Source organism: Loxodonta africana, chromosome 5 (assembly GCF_030014295.1).
Source record: "Loxodonta africana isolate mLoxAfr1 chromosome 5, mLoxAfr1.hap2, whole genome shotgun sequence".
Taxonomy (NCBI): Eukaryota; Metazoa; Chordata; class Mammalia; order Proboscidea; family Elephantidae; genus Loxodonta; species Loxodonta africana.
The window spans coordinates 82,692,409-82,713,052 of record NC_087346.1 but is presented as its reverse complement, the minus strand read 5'-3'; the positions used below and the strand labels follow the sequence as shown (position 1 = coordinate 82,713,052).

Here is a 20,644-nt window from a genome sequence, read left to right as displayed (position 1 = left end):
GACCCAGGGCCAATGTGGCCCCATAAAGAGCTGTGGGGGGGATCACATGGGCTGGATGGAATAGAAGTCACAGCAAGGACTCAGGGTCATAAGCTGCAAATCAAGCCTAAAAAGACCTTTAGTGAATGACAGCAGAGTAGTAGCAACCAGGTACGCAGGGAATATCAGTCTGGCGGTACTGGCTCAGCCAGCCAAAGAAGCCCACATGCTGGCTACCACAGAATGCTCCCATACAAAACCAAAATGGACACCTTCCACATGCTGTCAGGACAGTCTACATTACAGGATAGCTGGACTTTCTTTTTTTTTTCCTGTCTTTTGTTTTATCCATGAACATTTGTAAGTAATTAATACCTGCTATATAAAAGGAATGTTCATTTTTCTACTACTTAGAGTAAATTCTTAGCTTCCTTTTACTAATCAAAAGGCTGGTGGTTAGAACCCACCAGGTGCTCTGAGGGAGAAAGATCTGGCAATCTGCTTCCGTAAAGATGTACAGCCTTGGAAACCCTATGAGGCAGTTCTACTCTGTCCTATAGGATCACTATGAGTTGGAATCGACTCGATGGCAACAGGTTTCAGGCTTAATGCTCGGTGAGTTGAGTTCAGTAATACTGAGGCACTGAGTCTCAATATGACCTGGGCCATATAACTAGGAAAAATGACACAGCCACAAAATGTGGGGCTTTTATTCAAGAACAAGAACCTAGGTGATTATTGTAATAGTTATTTTGCCCAATGTCCATGCTTCAGGTCTCAAATCTACTTAAAAAAAAAAAAATCCAAGTATATATACAAAATGTTCATTAATAATATGTACAAGCCTGGGATGACAGCATCTTAGAATATTTTTTCCAAAAATTTAAGAGAAAGAATACAGGTGAATGAGGGAAAGATGCATAGGGGAACTTGAGTTGAAAGCAACCCTTTTCAAATGCTTCTGCTGAGTTTTCAAATGTTAGCTCATCATCAGGATGTTGAAGGAGATAAAACAACACATTCCAATCTGATTAACTTAACCCTACCTCATTTCAACACAAGTAGGAAAGCCCAGCTACTTCACCTGGCAGTGATGTCCACTTCCCACTAGACTCACAGGCCAAGCCAACGCTCACGAAATGAGAAAGAATAATGCATATTTCCATCAAAATCACGTTTGTTTTACCTACGTACGTCATCCAAAATTGGGAATGACGAAATTGAAAAGCTGTTCCAATGTTCTAATTTCTTGTTACTTGAGGGCTGTTTAATGTCATTTTAGTAGTACAGGCATCATGGCACAAAATACAAAGAATCAGTTTTCATTACCAATCGTCTCACCAAAAGAGGCTTAAAACCAAAAAACCCATTGCTGTCAAGTTGATTCCAACTCGTAGTGATTCTTTAAGACAGAGTAGAACTGTCCCATAGAGTTTCCAAGGAGCACCTGGTGGATTCAAACTGAGAACCTTTTTGGTTAGTAGCCGTAGCACTTAACCACTACGCCACCAGGGTTTCCAAAAGAGGCTTAGACATTGTTTTTATGCCTATAGCACATGGGATAAAGCCTGTCAAAATTTAAAAACATGGAAATATAACCTGCCAAAGTGCTGAGACAAAGGACTGAACAAAAACTTATCATATCACATAAACATCATTCTTAACATTTAAAGAGCACAACAGCAATTTGTTAAGCATACTGGAGAGAAGCAAAACCTTCCACATGAACTGGCTAGCGAACACTTAGAATTAAAGACTGTCCTTTGAACAAGAATATATACAAAGGCTTACTATGCTTGAGATTATTAATCAGAGCTGTGAAATAATGAAAAAATATCTCAGCCCAAAAGCACAGAACACGTTAACACTGAGGCATATAAGTGATTAAAGTAATCCCAAAAGACTAAAGAAACAATGTGAATTAATTCTTAAGATTTTCCCCAGATACTTAGTACAGTACTGGAAAGTGAGACAGTAATATGCTACATAGTTAGTTATCTACAATAAACTCTGTATAGTCTTACTTAGGTAATGGCTCCAATCGTTCCTAAAACAAATCCTTCTGGCATATACAAAATCCAAAGTTTGAGAAGTGCCATTAAGAATTTTAAAATGTAGATATTTAGACCAGTTCCACCTAAAAAGAGTAAAATTTCTGATATCTAGCAAAAACAAAACCAAGTATTTTCAGCTCTCCTTACAGCATCATGTACTCATGGGCTGAAGGAACATTTATTTTGGCCTAAATGTACCCTTCATGTTTTAATTCACAGTCCTGAGAAGCTAATCACAAACAATTTTTAAATAAATTACTTCTGTGCTATATTTATTACTTCCTGTTGCTCCAATTCTCTTCAGTGCGTATGCACTAACCCCTATCCCATATACCAGTAGGATGCCGAGCAGGGAGATAGAGATAAAAACATTCCATGAAAAAGTAACCCATCTGGATCCTTCACAAGGATCCAAGGGACTCAGCAAAACAAAAAAAAAAAAAAAAAAAATTTTTTTTTCTAAATACCAAATGAACATATTCAGGAGGACATACCACTGATCTCTATAAATATATTCAAATTTAAAATCAATGACTGATGGTCCAGCAGGGAATATATAACAATTACAGAAAAATAAATCCAATTTATGGCAAGTTATCTTTTTTAAAATATCAATTACATAAATTAGAAACAGAAATGATAGAACAAAAGATTACTGAACCTCTAGAACTATTGAGATTTCTTGCACAAATGCTTCCCATGCGTTAATATGAGTGTTTATAAATCATCGTACCTAGAATCAAAGTAAGTACAGGCTTTAAAATGCGTTTAAGCAAGCACACTTGACATGGGCTGAGTGAAAGTGTCAAAGATAGTAGAGGGTCACTGGAAACCAGGAAAACCCTCAATGATACAGATTAACACCATAGCCGCAATAACGGGCTCAAGCTTATTAAAGATCATGGAGATGATGCAGGACCTGGGGATGTTTCTTTCTATTATACATAAAAAAAAAAACCTTTTGCTGTTGAGTTGATCCCGACTCGTAGCAACCCTGTATATAAGGTCGCCATAAGTTGGAAGCTAGATGGCATAGTGGCTAAGAGCTCAACTGCTAACCAAAAGGTCGGCAGTTCAAATCAAACAGTTCTTCCCCGGAAACCCTATGGGGCAATTCTATTCTGTTCTATAGGTTCACTATGAGTCAGAACCGACTGAATGGCACCTAACAACAATAACCACCACAGCAACTAACAACAACAATTTAAAGTTTTACTAACATAAAAACTACCCCTCCTAAACAAAAGCAGCTGACAAGAATGAAACCTAAACACTGTGACTATATTGTTATAATAGGATATATTTTACATTCAAAAAGAGAAAGTAGTTTTAAATATTAATAAAGTGATTTTTGATATGAACTGCTCCCTCATGAGTCAATAATTGATAGAGCTGCATCTGAGTAAGTATTCAGTTTAAGAATAAATTATTTCTACCCTAGTCTAAGTTTCACTATCTTCAATTTCACTTCAGTTATTCAGTTATATCTAGGATCTTCTAATTCTCTTTATTCATTAATGGCACATCAGTAACTAGGAATACAGCAGCTCTAAACTCTCAAAACAGATTTTTGTCTCTCTATATTCAACTCTTGATTAAAAAAAAAAAATCTGGAACTATTTGTAACCCTTTAATCTTGGTCTAAATATATCATAAGCAAACTCCTTCCATTAAACCTATACATGAAGAGATAGGCTCAGTAAGATATGACAATGATGTTAATTAATAGGAAATAAATTATTATCCTTTATGTTTCACAGCTGAAAAGAAGGCTCTTTAATCTGCTCTCTGCTGCTTCCTGATTATTTTACGTAATAATTCAATGTTCATAATGCCTTCATTTTGTCAGTAATCATTATAAATGCTCAGATTATGAAATATATAAAACCAATCTGAAAGGAAATTCTACAAATACAGTCAGTATTTCCATATGAATTCAATGGTAGTAGCCTTGATGAATGGCTGACTCTACCAGTAGACTAGGTTATAAATTAAACTATGCAGCTGTGAAATATTTATAATCAACACCTGGGGTGGGGGAGGAGGAGACAGTTGCTATTTGATAGACCTTAATCATCTAGTGATACTATATTCCATACTTCATTTAATAAGAAAACATCTGTTAAAATTAATTTCTCTTGGTTATTTTTTCATGGAGTACAAAGCCCACCAATGCTACTTTTTGATCAGGGCATAAGTCATGAGAAATTCCAAATACAAAGGCTTATAGTATCTACTGACATGTCTATAGATTCAAGGAAGGACTCTGTGCCTAAGAAATTCCTAGCATCACAAAATAAGGCAAAGTCTTCCCATTATTCTAGTTCTTGTTTCACAGTTCCATTCCCGGGCAACCAGGAGCAACTCCCGAATCATTTCTGACTTCTACATGTTTCCCACCTGGGACAAAGACACTCCTTCACAGCACCATGACAACCACACCAGCAACACAAACACTTGGGTTCATGCAGGAAAATGAAAATCCTGAAAGGAAGCTAGGAGATAAAGGCTTACTATTCCTTGTTTCCCACTGGTAGGAAGTAATTACAAAAATTATTTTAACACTAAGCTTCTGGTGAATGAATAGTTTGTCATTTGAGGGGAAAAGCCTAAAGGCCTATGGATTAAATAAAATATAAAAAGCTGAATGATGTCATACAAGTATAGCCCATCTCCCCCCAGAAATAGACTACCTAAACTTCTTAATGATGAGAATATAGACATTCTTAAGAGATAGTCAAGGGTATATTTTGTTATTTTTTAGACAGTTTAGTTTAGACAGATCATTAAAAGTGGAAGTGAATTTTATGACCCTTTAATAGTTTATTAACCATGTTTTTACTAAAGTTTTAAAATAAGAAATAATTTTGTGCAAAAATATATGTGATTTCTAGAACCTCAAAGCAGAAGTCAGAAAAAGACAGAAGCAAATTAAACTCTCCATAGAAGTAGAAGAATTTCTTTATCATAAGCATGCCAAGTTAATGTTTGTTGTTTACTGCAAAGGATGGTATTCCTTGGCCAGAAACTGGCAATGCTATGTGATTTGGACACGTGCCAGTTCTGAAGTGGAAGAGATCATTTTTTACTGCCAAATGTAAGGCTGCTTTACGTCTTAGTCTTCAAAAAGGAATTCTAAAGTACAGCACTGCATCTGTGATTTCACTAGTTCCATGTATTTTTAAAACAGCTTTTCATAGTTGTCTACATTTCGAAAATAATACATTTTCCCTATTAAGAGGTAAGGAAAGATAATCTGAGCTATATATAAGACTGGTTGAGTTGGGGTTTTTTTGTTTGTTTGTTTGTTTATCTTATTTTTTTCTGAATTGTATCTTGTTGTTGTTAGGTATCCTCAAGTCAGTTGCAATTCATAGTGACCCTATGTACAACAGAAGAAAACACTGCCCGGTCCTACACCATCTTCACAATCGTTGCTTTGTATCATATGATATCATTACCTCAATAGGTTCAAACTTTGACTTTTATTGAAAACTCAGATAAATATTCTTTAGGGGTCATTGTTGTTAGGTGCTCTCGAGTCCATTGTGACTCATCGCAACCCTACAGGACAGAGCACAACTGGCCTGTAGGGTTTCCAAGGAGCAGCTGGTGGATTTGAACAACCAACCTTTTGGTTACCAGCTGAGCTTTTAACCATTATGCCACCAGGGCTCCACTTCCTAGGGGGTAGTGAATGGAAAAAGATGCTTGCATTTAATTAAGTGGAAGAGCCTAGGGTTCTTGAGTGGGTAGAAGCATAATTTTTTGCTTTTGTTGTTGCTTTTGGTTTTGATTTTTAAGGAAATAATGCCCTTATAATGGTTTTTTTAATGGTAGTAGCAATCACCTTTCAAATCTGAACAATGTATGCCTTCAGATTCTCAGTGATACAGAACTGGGACTGAGAGACTAGAAAGCAAGCAGAAACATTCCAAACATCCACAAACCAGTACCTGCAACCTGACTCCCAATGTAGCTGTATCTGTCTCTACCACAACACATATATAAGGTCATTCACACACTGACTCTGGAGCATGATCATGAAAACAGAACACGTAGTTTTTAACTCACTGACTGTTCCAGTGGTCTTCAAACTTAATATATACAAAGCTCTACCCACTTATTGTCCTCCGTGAAACCTATTTCTGTTTTTTCTTAGACCTGAATTCTGGAAAGAGAATCCTCTAGTCTTCCAGATCGAATACTGAACATCAAGAAGGAAAAGAAAAGATCAGAGAATAAAATTAAGTAGAGAAAAATATTGAAATAGTTTGCTCCTGCTTCATACCTACAAATCATCAGTATGGAGTAAATGACTGTAATTAATCAGAAACAAATATTCTCTACAATCTGAGAAAAATATACCAAAATTCTAAAATATAACAAGGAAAATTCAATTGAGAATAATTATTTTGCAAAATGCATATAAACCCAAAAAACCAAACCCAGTGCCATCGAGTCGATTCTGACTCATACCCTACAGGACAGAGTAGAACTGCCCCATAGAGTTTCCAAGGAGCACCTGGCAGATTCAACTGTCGACCCTTTGGTTAGCAACCATAGCACTTAACCACTATGCCACCAGGGTTTCCAAAATGCACATGCATAATTATATTCACTCAATGCATATATATTGAGCACCTACTATGCCTTAGGCTCAAATGAATCATTGAAGACCTCATGTGTCTTCTAAAATAACATCCTGAATTGATCCAGAAAAAACACTTTCTAACGTGGTACTATAGTTTTCACTTACCAAACCAAGCTTGTTGCCGTGGAGTTGATTTCGACTCAGAGAGACCGTATAGGACAAAGTAGAACTGTCCCATATGGTTTCCAGGGAGAGGCTGGTGATTCAAACTATGGACTTTTTGGTTAGTGGTCGAGCTCTTAACCACTGTGCCACAAGGGCTCCAAATCAGTATACCATTCTAACCTTAGAACCTGCTCAATTTTGTATTTTGGAATGACAGAATAAATTATTAAAAAAAAAAATTAATTTTCACTTGAAAAATATTTAGTCTATGAAAAGCTTGGCTGTCCTTCTGTGACCAAGAAGTTAAAAAGAAGAATTTAAAAGCTACAGTGTGGTACTTAAAGTTCTAAATCAGAATCTCTCTTTACTCTAGAAAAGAGAATTACACATCTAAAATACATGGTTAAAATTTAAGATTCTCAAAAGAAGGTAAATTAGTATCACCAGCAACTATGTTCAACCAGAACTTCAGAAATATGAAAATAAAAATCAGTAATCTCAATCAATAATCTCATTACTTTTAACACTGACCATTCTAAGGGAACTGGATGTTTCTATGGGTCAAGTTTCAAGGCAATTGAGAGTTAGCAATAGGACCCTTTCTGCTTTGACCTATGACCACTGAAGACGCTTCCAAAATGTATTACTCTTGTTTGTGGCCTATCTCTACTATAAAGTAATCCTTTGCTCATGATTGAAAAGCTAAATAGCTTCAGGGTCTGCATTCTTAAAAATAAACAAACCAAAAAAAATAAAAACTTAAGTGTTACAGCTACTAACCTTTGAATCCACCAGCCAAACTCCCTGGAAACCCTATGGTGCAGCTCTATGTCCTATAGGGTTGCTATGAGTCTGAATCAACTCAGTGGAAATAGGTTTGGCTTTTGGTTTTTTATGTTGACGTTGATGCTACTAGAATTGATATTTTAAATAATTTCCTAAAATAATATTCCAAATTATCTAGCCCCATTCAATTCTTTTAAATTTAAATACTCTATTAAATTATTTTTGCTATTCTAGTATCTTAAAAATACATAATGAAACATAATATTTCTAACAATTTGCAGGTTTCAAAAAAATTATGTTCTTTCCTTCTCTGTAAATGTCAGACTAATGGTATGGGTGATTATTTTATAGAAACAGTCACCTTCAGGGACTGAAATGGAACAATTGGGTACATCTTGGTGAAACTATAGGTCAGAGAGATGGCACAAATGGGAGGACAGTCGTAGTGACTGGTCTGACTTTCAGTTCCACTGTATGATTCCATAACTTGTGGATTCTACTTTTTAAGAAGACATTTAACATTTCCCTCCAAAGAGATATTATATATTAATAACGTGGAGTAACCAAGTCTACAGAAAAAGATTGTTTCTTACCACCTATCCTTTGATACACCCAGTCTTCTAATTTAGAGTAACATTTTTAAAATATGAAAACTTATATGAGAATTAGAAGTCATGTATTCACAATATAAAGGCAAGCAATATCTAAATGTTCAATTTTAACAAAACTCCTAACATTCAAATCTTTTGTATAACATAATTAAAAGTAACAATGACTACCATTAATTAAGCACCTCTTCTTTATTGTTAAGGACTACGTTCAGAAACCTATAGATATTATTCCTAATACTAAAAGTGTGCAATGTATTTTAATTTTCTGTTCACAAATAGAGAAATTGAGGTTCAGAAAGGTTAAGTACTTATTCAAGGTAACACAACCAGTTCATGCCAGATCTAGTACTCATACCCATCTAACTCCGATGTACATTCCCCTCCTGGTACACTACAGTGACTCTATAGGATGGTATACATTTCACATTACTGTACCTATTGATACATCTCTGTTGTCAGAAATTTATGAAATATTTTTCAAAAAGTTTCTCAAAAAATTGTCCATTAGTACAGCATATTAAGGGAAGTAGGAGGCATCTGAAAATCAAACTAATAACTAGGTAACGACTCTCAAAACCCATGACATCGTTAATCTAGAAGATAGATAAAAGCTAAACTAAGATTATATATATATATCCCCGACACATAAAGGCAAGATACTTCTTGGATTACCTGGAGGTACTAAATGTATGTATATACGTATACAGGTACCAATACATTTATAAAAATCAAAGACATTATTAATTTTAAATAAGCAAATGTTTTATTTAGTTCAATGAATTCTTATAAATAGTGACACACAAGAAGTCTTAAATGTTCTCGCGCGTCTAGGGGAATTCTCCCTTATTTGTAACTCAGAAAGCTGGCCTGGCAAAAGTAAATGTATACTTTCTGAAGTTTGGCCAAAAACACAGATTTCCAAATGTCTTTTCTTCTCCATAAAAGAAACATCCATAACTAACTTATAAGAATATCTCCTTATTATCAAGTTACTTTCAGATTACATTAAAACAAATAAACAATCAAAAATAGAAAATCTTCATGTTTTTCTTGACTTTTTTCTAGCCTACTTTGAAATAAGAAACATTTAGCTCGTTGTCTCCTCCACATGTAAAAAGTTTTGCAAAATAAAGCTTAAAGTCAAATAGTATAACTATTTTCAAACGCAACCACGACACTAGTCTGACAACAAAAGGCAACTCTTAGCCATGTCAATAAATTCCATTTAAAAAGTTTTAAAATAAGATTAATAATGTATGTATAATTTAGATGCTTCTAGAAAACACAAATATTTTTAAATTTTAAGATAAGCTTGAAAAAATGTTTTAATGTAAAACATTTTAAAAGAAATCATAAATAATAAATATATCAGAGATACAATAATGTTCTAGAATAAAATAATACCTCTAAAATATACGCTTGTATTATAAATGGTAAACCACATTGCATGATTTATAAATGTAGACTTCTATTCCTACCTTCACTTTATACAAAAGCATTTAACTGATGGGAGAGTTGCTTTCATCATACCTTAAAATTGCATTGAATTATTAAGCCTTGTCAAAGATTCCTACCTCTGTAGTGGAAGTCTTTGGACATGTCTATGGGAGCCCGTTCTACTGCTGACCTCTTGTAGACAACATGAATCCTTCCTTTTTCTTCCTCCATCTGCTTACCTCTTTCCAAGGGTTCAATGAAATACTCATCATTATCACTCTTTATCATTCCAGCCTAGAGGAAGCATAAATTGTGTTAATTTAAAAGAAATATCTATCATATTCAGCTCCCAAGTAATCTGTAATCTTTTTAAATAGCAAGAATACAATTTTTAAAAACTAAGTCTCTTTCTTTCCGCATTTGCCTATTCATTTAAACTGGTTAAGCTATTCTAGCATAGTATACTAACATATATAAGGGAGAAATCCATGTTAGATGAGAACAAAAAAATTCACATATGGTATGCATAAAAAGTATAAATAGGATAAAAATTTTAAAAAATCATACAATATATACCTTCCATCAGACTGGGAAAAAAATGTATTTGTGTATTCTACTTAGTATTTTATCTCTAAAAGAAATCATATGGGACACATAAACTCAACACCCACCATCATGGAGCTGCTGTCCACGCATGTGAAGTAATACTTAAACTAATTTACATGTTTTTCCCATACCACTATAGAATGAGTTATATGTCATAATCAGTACATAAAGCATTTCTGTCTTTAAACAGCTTCTTTTAAGTTTCAGTGCAAATCACACAGTTCTAATAATTACCAATTTGAAGTACTTTGACATATCGTAATGCAACTTCATGAACTTACACATTTTTATTTTCACATTTTTATCCGTCCATGCTGAAAAGATTATCTTTATGTTCAAGTCATTTCACCTATGTGAATTTTATTGTCTTTTATATCTGTTTCATCTTTTGTTTATTCAGAAAAGACCAGGACTATATGTAGTACAAAAACATTTCAAGATCTATCCTGAAGTACAACACTATCACTGATATGATAATACCCATATGTCCACAAGAAGGACCAGTTAATATGAGTATCCATCCAACCCAGGCAAATTTATGCACTAACCACTAATGTCTACCAACTTTTGCAGTCTAAAATTGATCAACATGTAATCAAGATCCACAGATAATTACTGGTGATTGGAAAGAGAAAGTCAGAAACAAAGAAGGATCGTTGTTGGAAAATATGGCCTTGGTGACAGAAATGCTGCCAGAGATCACATGACTAAATTTTGCAAGACCAACAACTTATTCATTGGAAATACCTTTTTTCAACAACATAAATAATGACTACCCACATGGACCTTGCTGGACGGAATACATACGTATCAAATCGACTTCATCTGTGAAGAAGAGACAGTAGAGAAGCTCAATATCTTCACTCAGAACAAAGCCACGAGCTGACTGTGGAAAAATCAATTGCTCCTTTGCAAGTTGAAGTTGAAGCTGAAGAAAATTAAAACAAGCCTACGAGAACCAAAGTACAACCTTCTGTATATCCTACCTGAATTTAGAAACCATCTCAAGAATAGATTTAACACACTGAACACTCATGACCAAAGACCAGACAAGTTGTGGGATGACATCAAGAACATCATGCATAAAGAAAGCAAAAGGTCATTAAAAAGATGGGAAAGAAAGAAAACACCAAAATGGATGTCAGAAGAGACTGTGAAACTTGCTCTTGAAAGTAGAGTAGCTAAAGCAATGGGAAGAAATGAAGTAAAAAAGCTGAACAGAAGATTTCAAAGGGCGACTCGAGAAGACAAAGTAAATTACTATTATGAAATGTGCAAAGACCTTAAGTAACAAAACTAAAAGGTAAGAACATGCTTGGCATTTCTGAAGCTGAAAAAATTGAAGCCTCAAGTTGCAGTATTGAAGGATTCTATGGGGAAAACATTAAATGATGCAGGAAGCATTGAAAGAAGATGGAAGGAATACAAAGTCCCTGTACCAAACAGAATTAGTCAGTGTTCAACCATTTCACGAGGTAACATGATTAAGAGCTGATAGTAGTGAAGGAAGAATTCTAAGCTGTACTGAAGGCACTGGTGAAAAACAAGGCTCCAGGAATTGATGAAATACCAACTGAGATGCTTCAACAAGTGGATGCAAAGCTGGAAGCGCTCATTTGACTATGACAAGAAATATGGAAAAGAGCTACCTGGCCAACTGACTGGAAGAGATCATATTTATGCCCATTTCAAAGAAGGGTGAACCAATGGAATGTGGCAATGTTCAAACAATATTACTAATATCACATGCAAGTATAATTTTGCTGAAGATAATTCAAAAAAGGTTGCTATAGCACATCAACAGGGAACTGTTAGAAATTCAACTTCAATTCAGAAGAGGATGAGGAATAAGCGGTATCACTGCTGATGTCAGATGGATCTTGGCTGAAAGCAGAGAATACCAGAAAGATGTTAACCTGTGTTTTAACATTTGACTGTGTGTATCATAACAAATTATAGAGAACATTAAGGCAAATGGGAATTACAGAACACTTAACTGTGCTCATGCAGAATTTCTACACAGATCAAGAAGTAGTCATTGGAACACAACAAAGGGATACTGTGTGGTTTAAAACTGGAAAAGGTGTGCATCAGGAGCATATCCTTTCACCATATTTATTTAATCTGTATGCTCAGCAAACAATCCGAGAAGCCAGTCTATGAGAAAAAGAGCATGGCATCAGAATTAGAAGAAGACTAATTTACAACCCGTGATACGCAGATGACATAACCTTGCTTGCTGAAAGTGAAGAGAACTTGAAGCACTTACTGATGAAGATCAAAGACTGCAGCCTTCACTATGAATTATACTTCCAAATAAAGAAAACAAAAATCCTCACCACTGGACCAGTAAGAACATCATGACAAATGGAGAAAATATTGAAGTTGTCACGGATTTAATTTTACTTGGATCCACAATCAACACCCATGAAAACAGCAGTCAAAAAAATCTTATGATGTATTGAATAGGGAAAATCTGCTGCAAAAGACCTATTGTAAAAAACATTGCTTTGCTAAAAAGCAAAGATGTCACTTTGAGGACTAAGGTGCTCCTGGCCCAAGCTGTGCATTTTCAGTAGCCTTATATGCACGTGAAAGCTGGAAAATGAGTAAGGAAGACCTAAGAAGAATTGATGCATTTGAATTATGGTGCTGGCAAAGAATACTGAGTATACCATGAGCTGCCAGAAGAACAAATAAATATGTCTTGTATGAAGTACAGCCAGAACGCTCCTTAGAAGCAAGGATGGTGAGACTTCGTCTCTCTTATGTTGGACATGTTATCAGGAGGTACCAATCCCTGAAGAAAGACATCATGTTTGGTAAAGTAGAGGGTCAGTAAAAAAGAGGAAGACCATCAAGGAGATAGGCTGACACAGTGGCTGCAACAGTGGGCTCAAACATATCAACAGTTGTGAAGGTGGCACAGGGCAGTACAGTGTTTCATTCTGTTGTATGTACGGTCACTATGAGTTAAAACTGAACTGACAGCACTGAACAACAACAACATAGGATCTCCACATACCATTTCTGCACTCATCTTGATGATGTATGCATACAAATAACCCTTGAAACTATGGGACCATTTGTGTTTTCCAAGGGAAACATCACAATAGCTCTTTTACATAATTAGTCCTAACCCTGTTGAACAAACTTCTAGCCTTCACTTAAATGAATACTGAGCTAGTGGACATTCAACAGTAATGCAGATCTTCCAGGCACACACTCTAATGTCTGGAGTTTTTTTGCTCATCTGGTCAATTACTTTTTCCCTGCTCTACTGAGAAATACACAGTGATTTTCACAAGCAATCTGATTATATATTCAATTTTCAGGGCTGTTTCTAATGGATTCATATCCTCTACAATTTCCGATGCTTTTTCTCACAACTTTCAATTTTTATCTCTTCAGAATTTTTGTCATAGTTTTATATCTCTTCTTACCAGCAATTTCAAATATAACTTCTTTTGTCCTTCCTGGGAACAAATGGGTTAAAAACGTTCATAAAACACATGTAAGCTAAGCACAAACACAGTAAACATATAACATTAACAAACATCACCATAACCATGGTTAAAATAGCCAACCTCATCACTGCCAACACCACCTGTTGACGAGTAGAAAAAAAAAAATTTTTTTTTTTTTTTACAGGCATTATCTTGGAAACTAGGTCTGTTGATATATATATATTTAAGTTTATAACTTGAATGTCATCATTATGGGAGCTTGTGTATTCATCTTTATTCTGGACTTTTCCCAAAATTCATTCAGTTGACATGTTCCACAAAGTCTCTTACACCCTTTTCCTCTCTATTTCCACTGTCACTTCCTTAGTTACATACCTCATGATTGCTCATTTGGATTATAGAAACTATCTCCTATCTTAAGACTTTCCATAAATCATAATGATTCTCCCAGATGGGTGGTTAACTGTGGATGAAATTAGTGGCCACTGAAGCAGTCAGCAACTCTGAGCAGTGGCAGTGGCTACTGGGGTCACTTGAAAGTGATGAGATAACACTGAGGATTAGCTCGCGTGCCTTTTAAAAACTGTTCAACTTACCATCTATTATAAACATTGGAATCCCAGGCTCATAATGGTACTTTCCCCACTACAGCACAGGTCAAACAAGATTTAACATAACTAAACATTTCCCTCGGAAGACAATGAAAATTTAAGCCAAGATGAGGCAATATAAATGGCAAGGCAAGAATTTGGTCACATGATCTCCAAAAGCTCCATGAGCAAGAAATCTGAGAGCCAACCCTTTTACTAATTTAAACAAAGTTTAATGAATAAAGTACTTTATACAAGGCATTGTATTAGACACTACATAAATAAAAATTCTAAAAGACATACTTCATTTATCCTCCAGTTGATTCCAACCAGTCAAATAAATAAAATACGTGCCTAAAGATACTAGTAAGACATGCTATGGAAAGTTCAAATAGTATGTGATATGGCAGCTGACAGTCAAATCAAGTCAGATATTTTTTTACCACAATTTCCTACACATAGCAAACCATCAATACAACTTCTGATTCCACATCCAAAAGTCTCTAACATCTCTTTCAACTGAAATCTCCCTAGTCCACATCGTAATAAACCTTCACTTTGACCAGTGCTGTTCATACCACCTCACATCTTTACACAGCACAGAAGCCAGTCTTGCCCTTTCAAACTAGCGTATTCATCTGGGCAAACCAGGATGTGGTAACAAATGGACTGAACATGTAATGTTCAGCATGACATAAAACCCCAGACAGTTCTAGGAGGGAGCTCTGTTCCACACAGCCATGTAGGGACCCAGGCTGGTAGCTGATCTGCCATTTCAAAAATTGGCTTTCAAGGTCACCCAGTTACTAAGAAAGGAAAAACAGCATGAGGAAGCCTATGTGGGAAATTTTTATGAGCCAGCCCTAGTCATGGTATTCACCACTTCCACTTACTTCCATGGGTGGGAAGCTGTCACATGGCTCACAGCCAATGGCAGAAGGCTGGGAGACGTAATTTGGCTGTATGCCAGATTTTGATTAACAGATGATATTCCCAGTCTCAAACAAATGAGATCATGTTACTTCTTTGCTTAAAACTCTTCAACTACTTCCCATTGTACTTCCCTTATATCCCATACTCCTTACTCAGGCCTTCAAGCCCTGCATCATCTGGCCCTGCCTACCAAGCTCAGGTGGTACCATTCTCAAAAACTCAAGATACTCCAGCCTCAGGTGGCACAGTGGTTCAACAGCCTGGCTGCTAACCAAAAGGTCAGCAGTTTGAAACCACCAGCAGCTCCTTGGAAACTCTATGAGGCAGTTCTACTCTGTACTATGTGGTCACTATGAGTCAGAAACTACTCGATGGCAATGGATTTTTTTTTTTTTTACTTTATTTATTCTTTTTACAGCTTTAGGCCTTTAAACCTGTGTTTCATTTTATTTACAAGACCCCACTCCTACACCATGCCACACTTTCCTTAGCTGACTACTTTTCATTCTTTGTCTCAGCTTGAACATTAACCAGTTCATGTCAAGTCTATTACGACTCACGGTGATCCTATGTGTTTCAGAGTAGAACTGCTCCATACAGTTTTCAAGGCTGTGATCTTTTAAGAAATAGATTGCCGGGAGGTGGGGCCAAGATGGCAGAATAGACAGATGCTTCCGGCGAGCCCTCTTACAACAAAGACCCAAAAAAAACACAAGTGAAATGAGAATATTTATGATAAGCTAGGAGCCCTGAACATCAAAGGCAAAGTTAGAATATGAACTGAGCGGCAGGGGGAGGAAGAGACAGTTCAGAAGCAGAGAGTTACCGGACCTGAATCTCCACGAGCCCTCAGGCACCATTCCGGGGAGCTGCTGCAGTGGGCTGATACTAGCTTTCGGCCACTGTTTCCTCAGGGAGAAGCGGCCAGCCACACAGCCTACTCACATCTCTGGAACCAGAGAAGAACGGCGCGCTTGGCAAAAGCTAAGTACTTGCATATATTTTACTGCATCCCCTGCCTAAGATAGGCCCTGGTGAACGCCTAGAGCCATTCTCCCAGCCTTGGAGAAGGAATAAATTCACAACTGGGGGAAAAGATAATTTGCCATCTCCACTAACCAGGGGAGCTGAGCATAGAAGCGGCTCCTTTCCAAGCATAACCTGTCCATGGACTTTGAGTACCTTTCCCTACTGCATGGACCTATGTGAGCTTATTTCCTGTGTTCCTTGTCTCTTCAGCTTCTGTTTCCTTGTTCCTTAGCCTCTTAACCCCTCGGGCTTCACCGCCCATATCTGCCCTGCTGGGCCAAGTGTTCCAAAGCTGATAAGTGCCTGAAGGCTCCCCACTCCGCCTGGAAGCCTCCTGTGCAAACGCACTCAGCTTTCTCACTGCATGAGTCAGCTCTAGAGCTGTGTCCTGCTGGTCTCCTGCTTCAGCTGCTGCCGTTTCTTCACCGCTGCCGCTTCTCTGCTGCTTCCTCTTACCGTCTGCACTGTCTCAAGTGTAACAGCTTTCCTAATTTCTTTCTGAGTCCTCACCAAAATTGTCTTTGATGTCCATAATTCCTCCAACAGTCTCTTCAAGACTTTTAGGCTTTTACTATTAGGCACTTTAAAACTCTTCCAGCTTCTATCCATTTAGTTGAAAACAGCTTCCACATTTCAGGTATCTGTTAAAGCAGCACCCCACTCCCAGTACCAAATTCTGTCGTAGTAATCTAGGGCTGCTATAGCAGAAATACCACAAGCGGGTAGCTTTTACAAGAGAAATTTACCCTCTCACAGTCTAGGAGGATAGAAGTCCAAACTCAGGCGAAGGCTTTCTCTGTCAGCTCTGGGGGAAGGTCCTTGTCATCAATCTTCCCCTGTCCTAGTACCTTCTCAGTGCAGGGACCTAGAGTCCAAAGGACACCCTCCCCTCCTGGTTTTACATTCTTGGTGGTAGGAGGTCCCCTTGTCTTTCTGCTCACTTCTTTCTTTTACATCTCAAAATAGATTGACTTAAGATACAGCCTAATCTTGTAGGTTGAATCCGGCCTCATTAACATCATAGAGGTAGGATTTACAACAAATAGAAAAATCACATCAGATGACAATATGATAGACAATCACACAATACTGGGAATCATGGCCTAGCCAAGTTTCCACATATTTTTAGGGGATACCATTCAATCCATAACACTGTTGATAAAAATGTACAGGAAAAATTTATAAAGAGATTAGAGAAAATACCAACAGAGAATCTTATAAAATTCTCACAGCACCTTAGGAAATTCAAAAAATACAAACTGTGGACCATAATCTACAATGGCTTACATGGCCTAACTCTGTCCATTTTTTTTTTTTTCCCTGGCTTTTCCTTCTAATACTTTACACCTTGCTCTCTCTGCACTAGCCACCACATGGACCCTAGTCCTCCCAGCACTACCTCCACCTACCTAAACTACTTCCCCCTTTTCTCTCTATTCCTGCCTTTTTTTTTTTCATCAGTGCATCACCTAGATGATTGTGCATTACCCTTTTGGAACATAAGCTTTATGCGGGCATGGACTTTGTCTTATTCATTGCTATATACAAGGACCTCAAAAGTCCCCTAGCTCAAAGTAGGTGCCTAATATTTGAAGGAAAGTGGGAAAGGAAATTAATGTAAGCAATGGACAAGTGAAAATAAAACATCTTAGAAGGAAACCAAAAAGGAATGGCAAAAAAGAGGTGGGAGAAAACCAGAGAATAGTGTCATGGGCATGAAAACAGGAGTTTTAGCAAAGTATGTAAAGGCAAATGCAGTGAAAAAGACATAAGGAATGAAGACTGTGAGAAGAAAATTAAATGAACAGAAGCATTTAATTAGAGCAGTGGGGGCTGAAGAGATATTACAGAGTTAAGGAAAGAATAGGTGGTAAAACCGCATATATTCAAGATCCTTGAATATCTGTAACCATTATAGATAGATTCCTCTGCTGTTCTTCTCACCACTCTATATTAATTTTTCTCCCTCAGTAGCTACCAAAAATAGAGTGGCTATATAAGAAATACCTGTGTTTTCAGGCAAGACCCTCCATGCATAAGTAATAGGGGGAAAAAATCAATTTTACCCAGTAGCTAAGACATTCATTTAGCTAGTCACACATAAGATGAATGTTTTTGGAAGCTCAAAGACCATGCGTTGTCACACTACAATACTAAATAAATCACACTCCACTCTCAGATCTCCAGTTTCATTTTACAGGACACATTTATCACCTACTACTGTAGAGTGACTTACAGGAATAAAACCCAATATATACAAAATTAAAACTCTCAGACCATGGCATCTAAACATGAGTAGCATTTATAATCTACAACTTTCAAATTAGAAATCAGAGATTTTAGAAATGCCACATGGAAGATTACACATGTTCCTAAGGGACTCTGTTTACACAGATGCAATAATCTTTAACGGAAATTGAATGTTATTTAATTGATGTATGATACTGAGATAATATAAAATAAATTTCTCATTATGACACAAAGCCCTCCACACTGACCATTCTATAATCCCATGCAACCGTACAGGAAATCACTGTATTTCTTAAACAGTTTTCTAAAACTTAACACAGTTCAATTTTTTAAATTATTTATTATGCTTAGTATAGCATTAAACACATTGTATTAAACATATTTTATTATGTTTTGATTAAGTCCTCACATAGGCCTCTTGACAGCATTTTGGAGGAGATATTTATAAAATAATGATCTATGCTAAAAATACAGCTACATAATTCTCCCTTCATCAGGTCAATTCTTCAAGCTACATCATTCAACTTGAACACTGCCAAGAATACTGAATTCAGTCAAACAGCCTCTGAGCATGGAAAGAGCTATCACAAAGGCCACCCTCCTACTCACTAGGAGGGGTCCTCACAGTCATATTTGACACTCAATTCTAACAAACTAGGTTAGATGGTTTCTGAATCCTCATCAGAGCGTAAACAGCAAATGAGAATCAGCGGTGTGCGGAGCAGGGCGATTCAGGTGAGATGATGTCTACAGATGATCTTTGTAAACTACAAAGCCCAAAGACAAATGTAAAACATGAGTCTTTATATGTCAATAATAACAAACATCAGTCACAAGTAAAAAACTAAATTGTGTCTCACTTGATTTATTTAACATAAAGATCAGTATAAAAGCCATTTTTGAAAAATCTTCATCAAAAAATACTTATATTTACTTGAAAATTCTGTGCTGGGTATCCCGAAAAACAAACCATGGAAATATTCCATTTTCATTGGTGACACCTAAATGCTGTTTTTCTGTGGTATTTCTGAAATCTGTGAAGGAAGGACAGTCGTCAGGTAGCCCTTTTTGAAACACCATGAAATATGTGCCAAATATGTCATTACAATATGTCACTACAGCTGAAGCTAATTAAATATCCATCATTCTTTGTTAAATTGGATACCATCTTACACTAGGTCCTAACATAAGAAGGAGCCCTGGTGCTGAAGAGGTTAAGTGATTGGCTGCTAACCAAAAGGTTGGCAGCTCAAATCCACCAACAGCTCCTTGGAAACCCTACGCAGCAGTTCTACTCTGTCCTATAGGTTTGCTATGAGCAGAAATCAACTCGAAGGCAGCGGATTTGGTTTTGGTTTGACTTAAGAAAGGAGACCCTGGGTGGTACAAATGATTAAGTGCTATTAACCTAAAGGTTGGCTGTTCTAACCTACCCAGAGGGGCCTCAGAAGAAAAGCCTGGCAACTTGCTTCTGAAAGGCCACAGCCTTGAAAATCCTATGGAATACAGTTCTACTCTGCAACGTGAGTTTGCTGTGAGTCAGAATCAACTTGATGGCGACTGGTACGGTATCAGATAACGGTAATAAGTTTCACATGTCTAGAAGACAGAGAAATTTTTATACTGTTCTATGTGTGAGAGAGAGAATAAATGTAAGTATAATATTCAAGAAAGACTATCATTATACCTTAGTGTACATCAATCTGTCTCCACTAACTAGGGAACACATCTTGTAAATTATCGCTTCACTGTACGGCTTCTGCAAACATTTATTCTGCCAATGTACCATGAAAGCATGTTGCCTGTTTCTTATTTTATCATCACAATGGACAGATACTATCATATGAAGGTGACTTCCAAATCTTTCCTGAATTTCTAAGTTATTTCAGTGGTATCCCCAAAATTTCTGCAGAGCAGGTGATGGGGAAGGCAACATGGCTGAGAAGGGCTGGAAGGTAGTATGAGGGAGTACTGATTTGAAGCTGCATTTGCAAACCAAAGACACTATTTCTTTATTTAAATTGAAGAAGCTTAAATATTTGGGGTTCATTTGGGTAGACTTTATGAAGATTAAGGAGAAGTTGAAGGAGCCCTGATGGCTCAGTGGTTAAGCACTCGGCTGCTAACCGAAAGGTCAGCTGTT

The 20,644-nt window shown here is 36.7% G+C and overlaps 1 protein-coding gene across 1 annotated transcript in view; it reads right to left on the bottom strand.

Annotated features, from left to right (window-relative positions):
• ADAMTS3 (ADAM metallopeptidase with thrombospondin type 1 motif 3) overlaps positions 1–20,644 on the bottom strand; it is a 307,945-nt gene that overhangs the window by 168,302 nt on the left and 118,999 nt on the right. Inside the window, exon 4 of the mRNA XM_003414158.4 lies at positions 9,764–9,920. Coding sequence (XP_003414206.2) covers positions 9,764–9,920 — 157 coding nt within the window. The remainder of the gene's footprint in view (positions 1–9,763; positions 9,921–20,644) is intronic.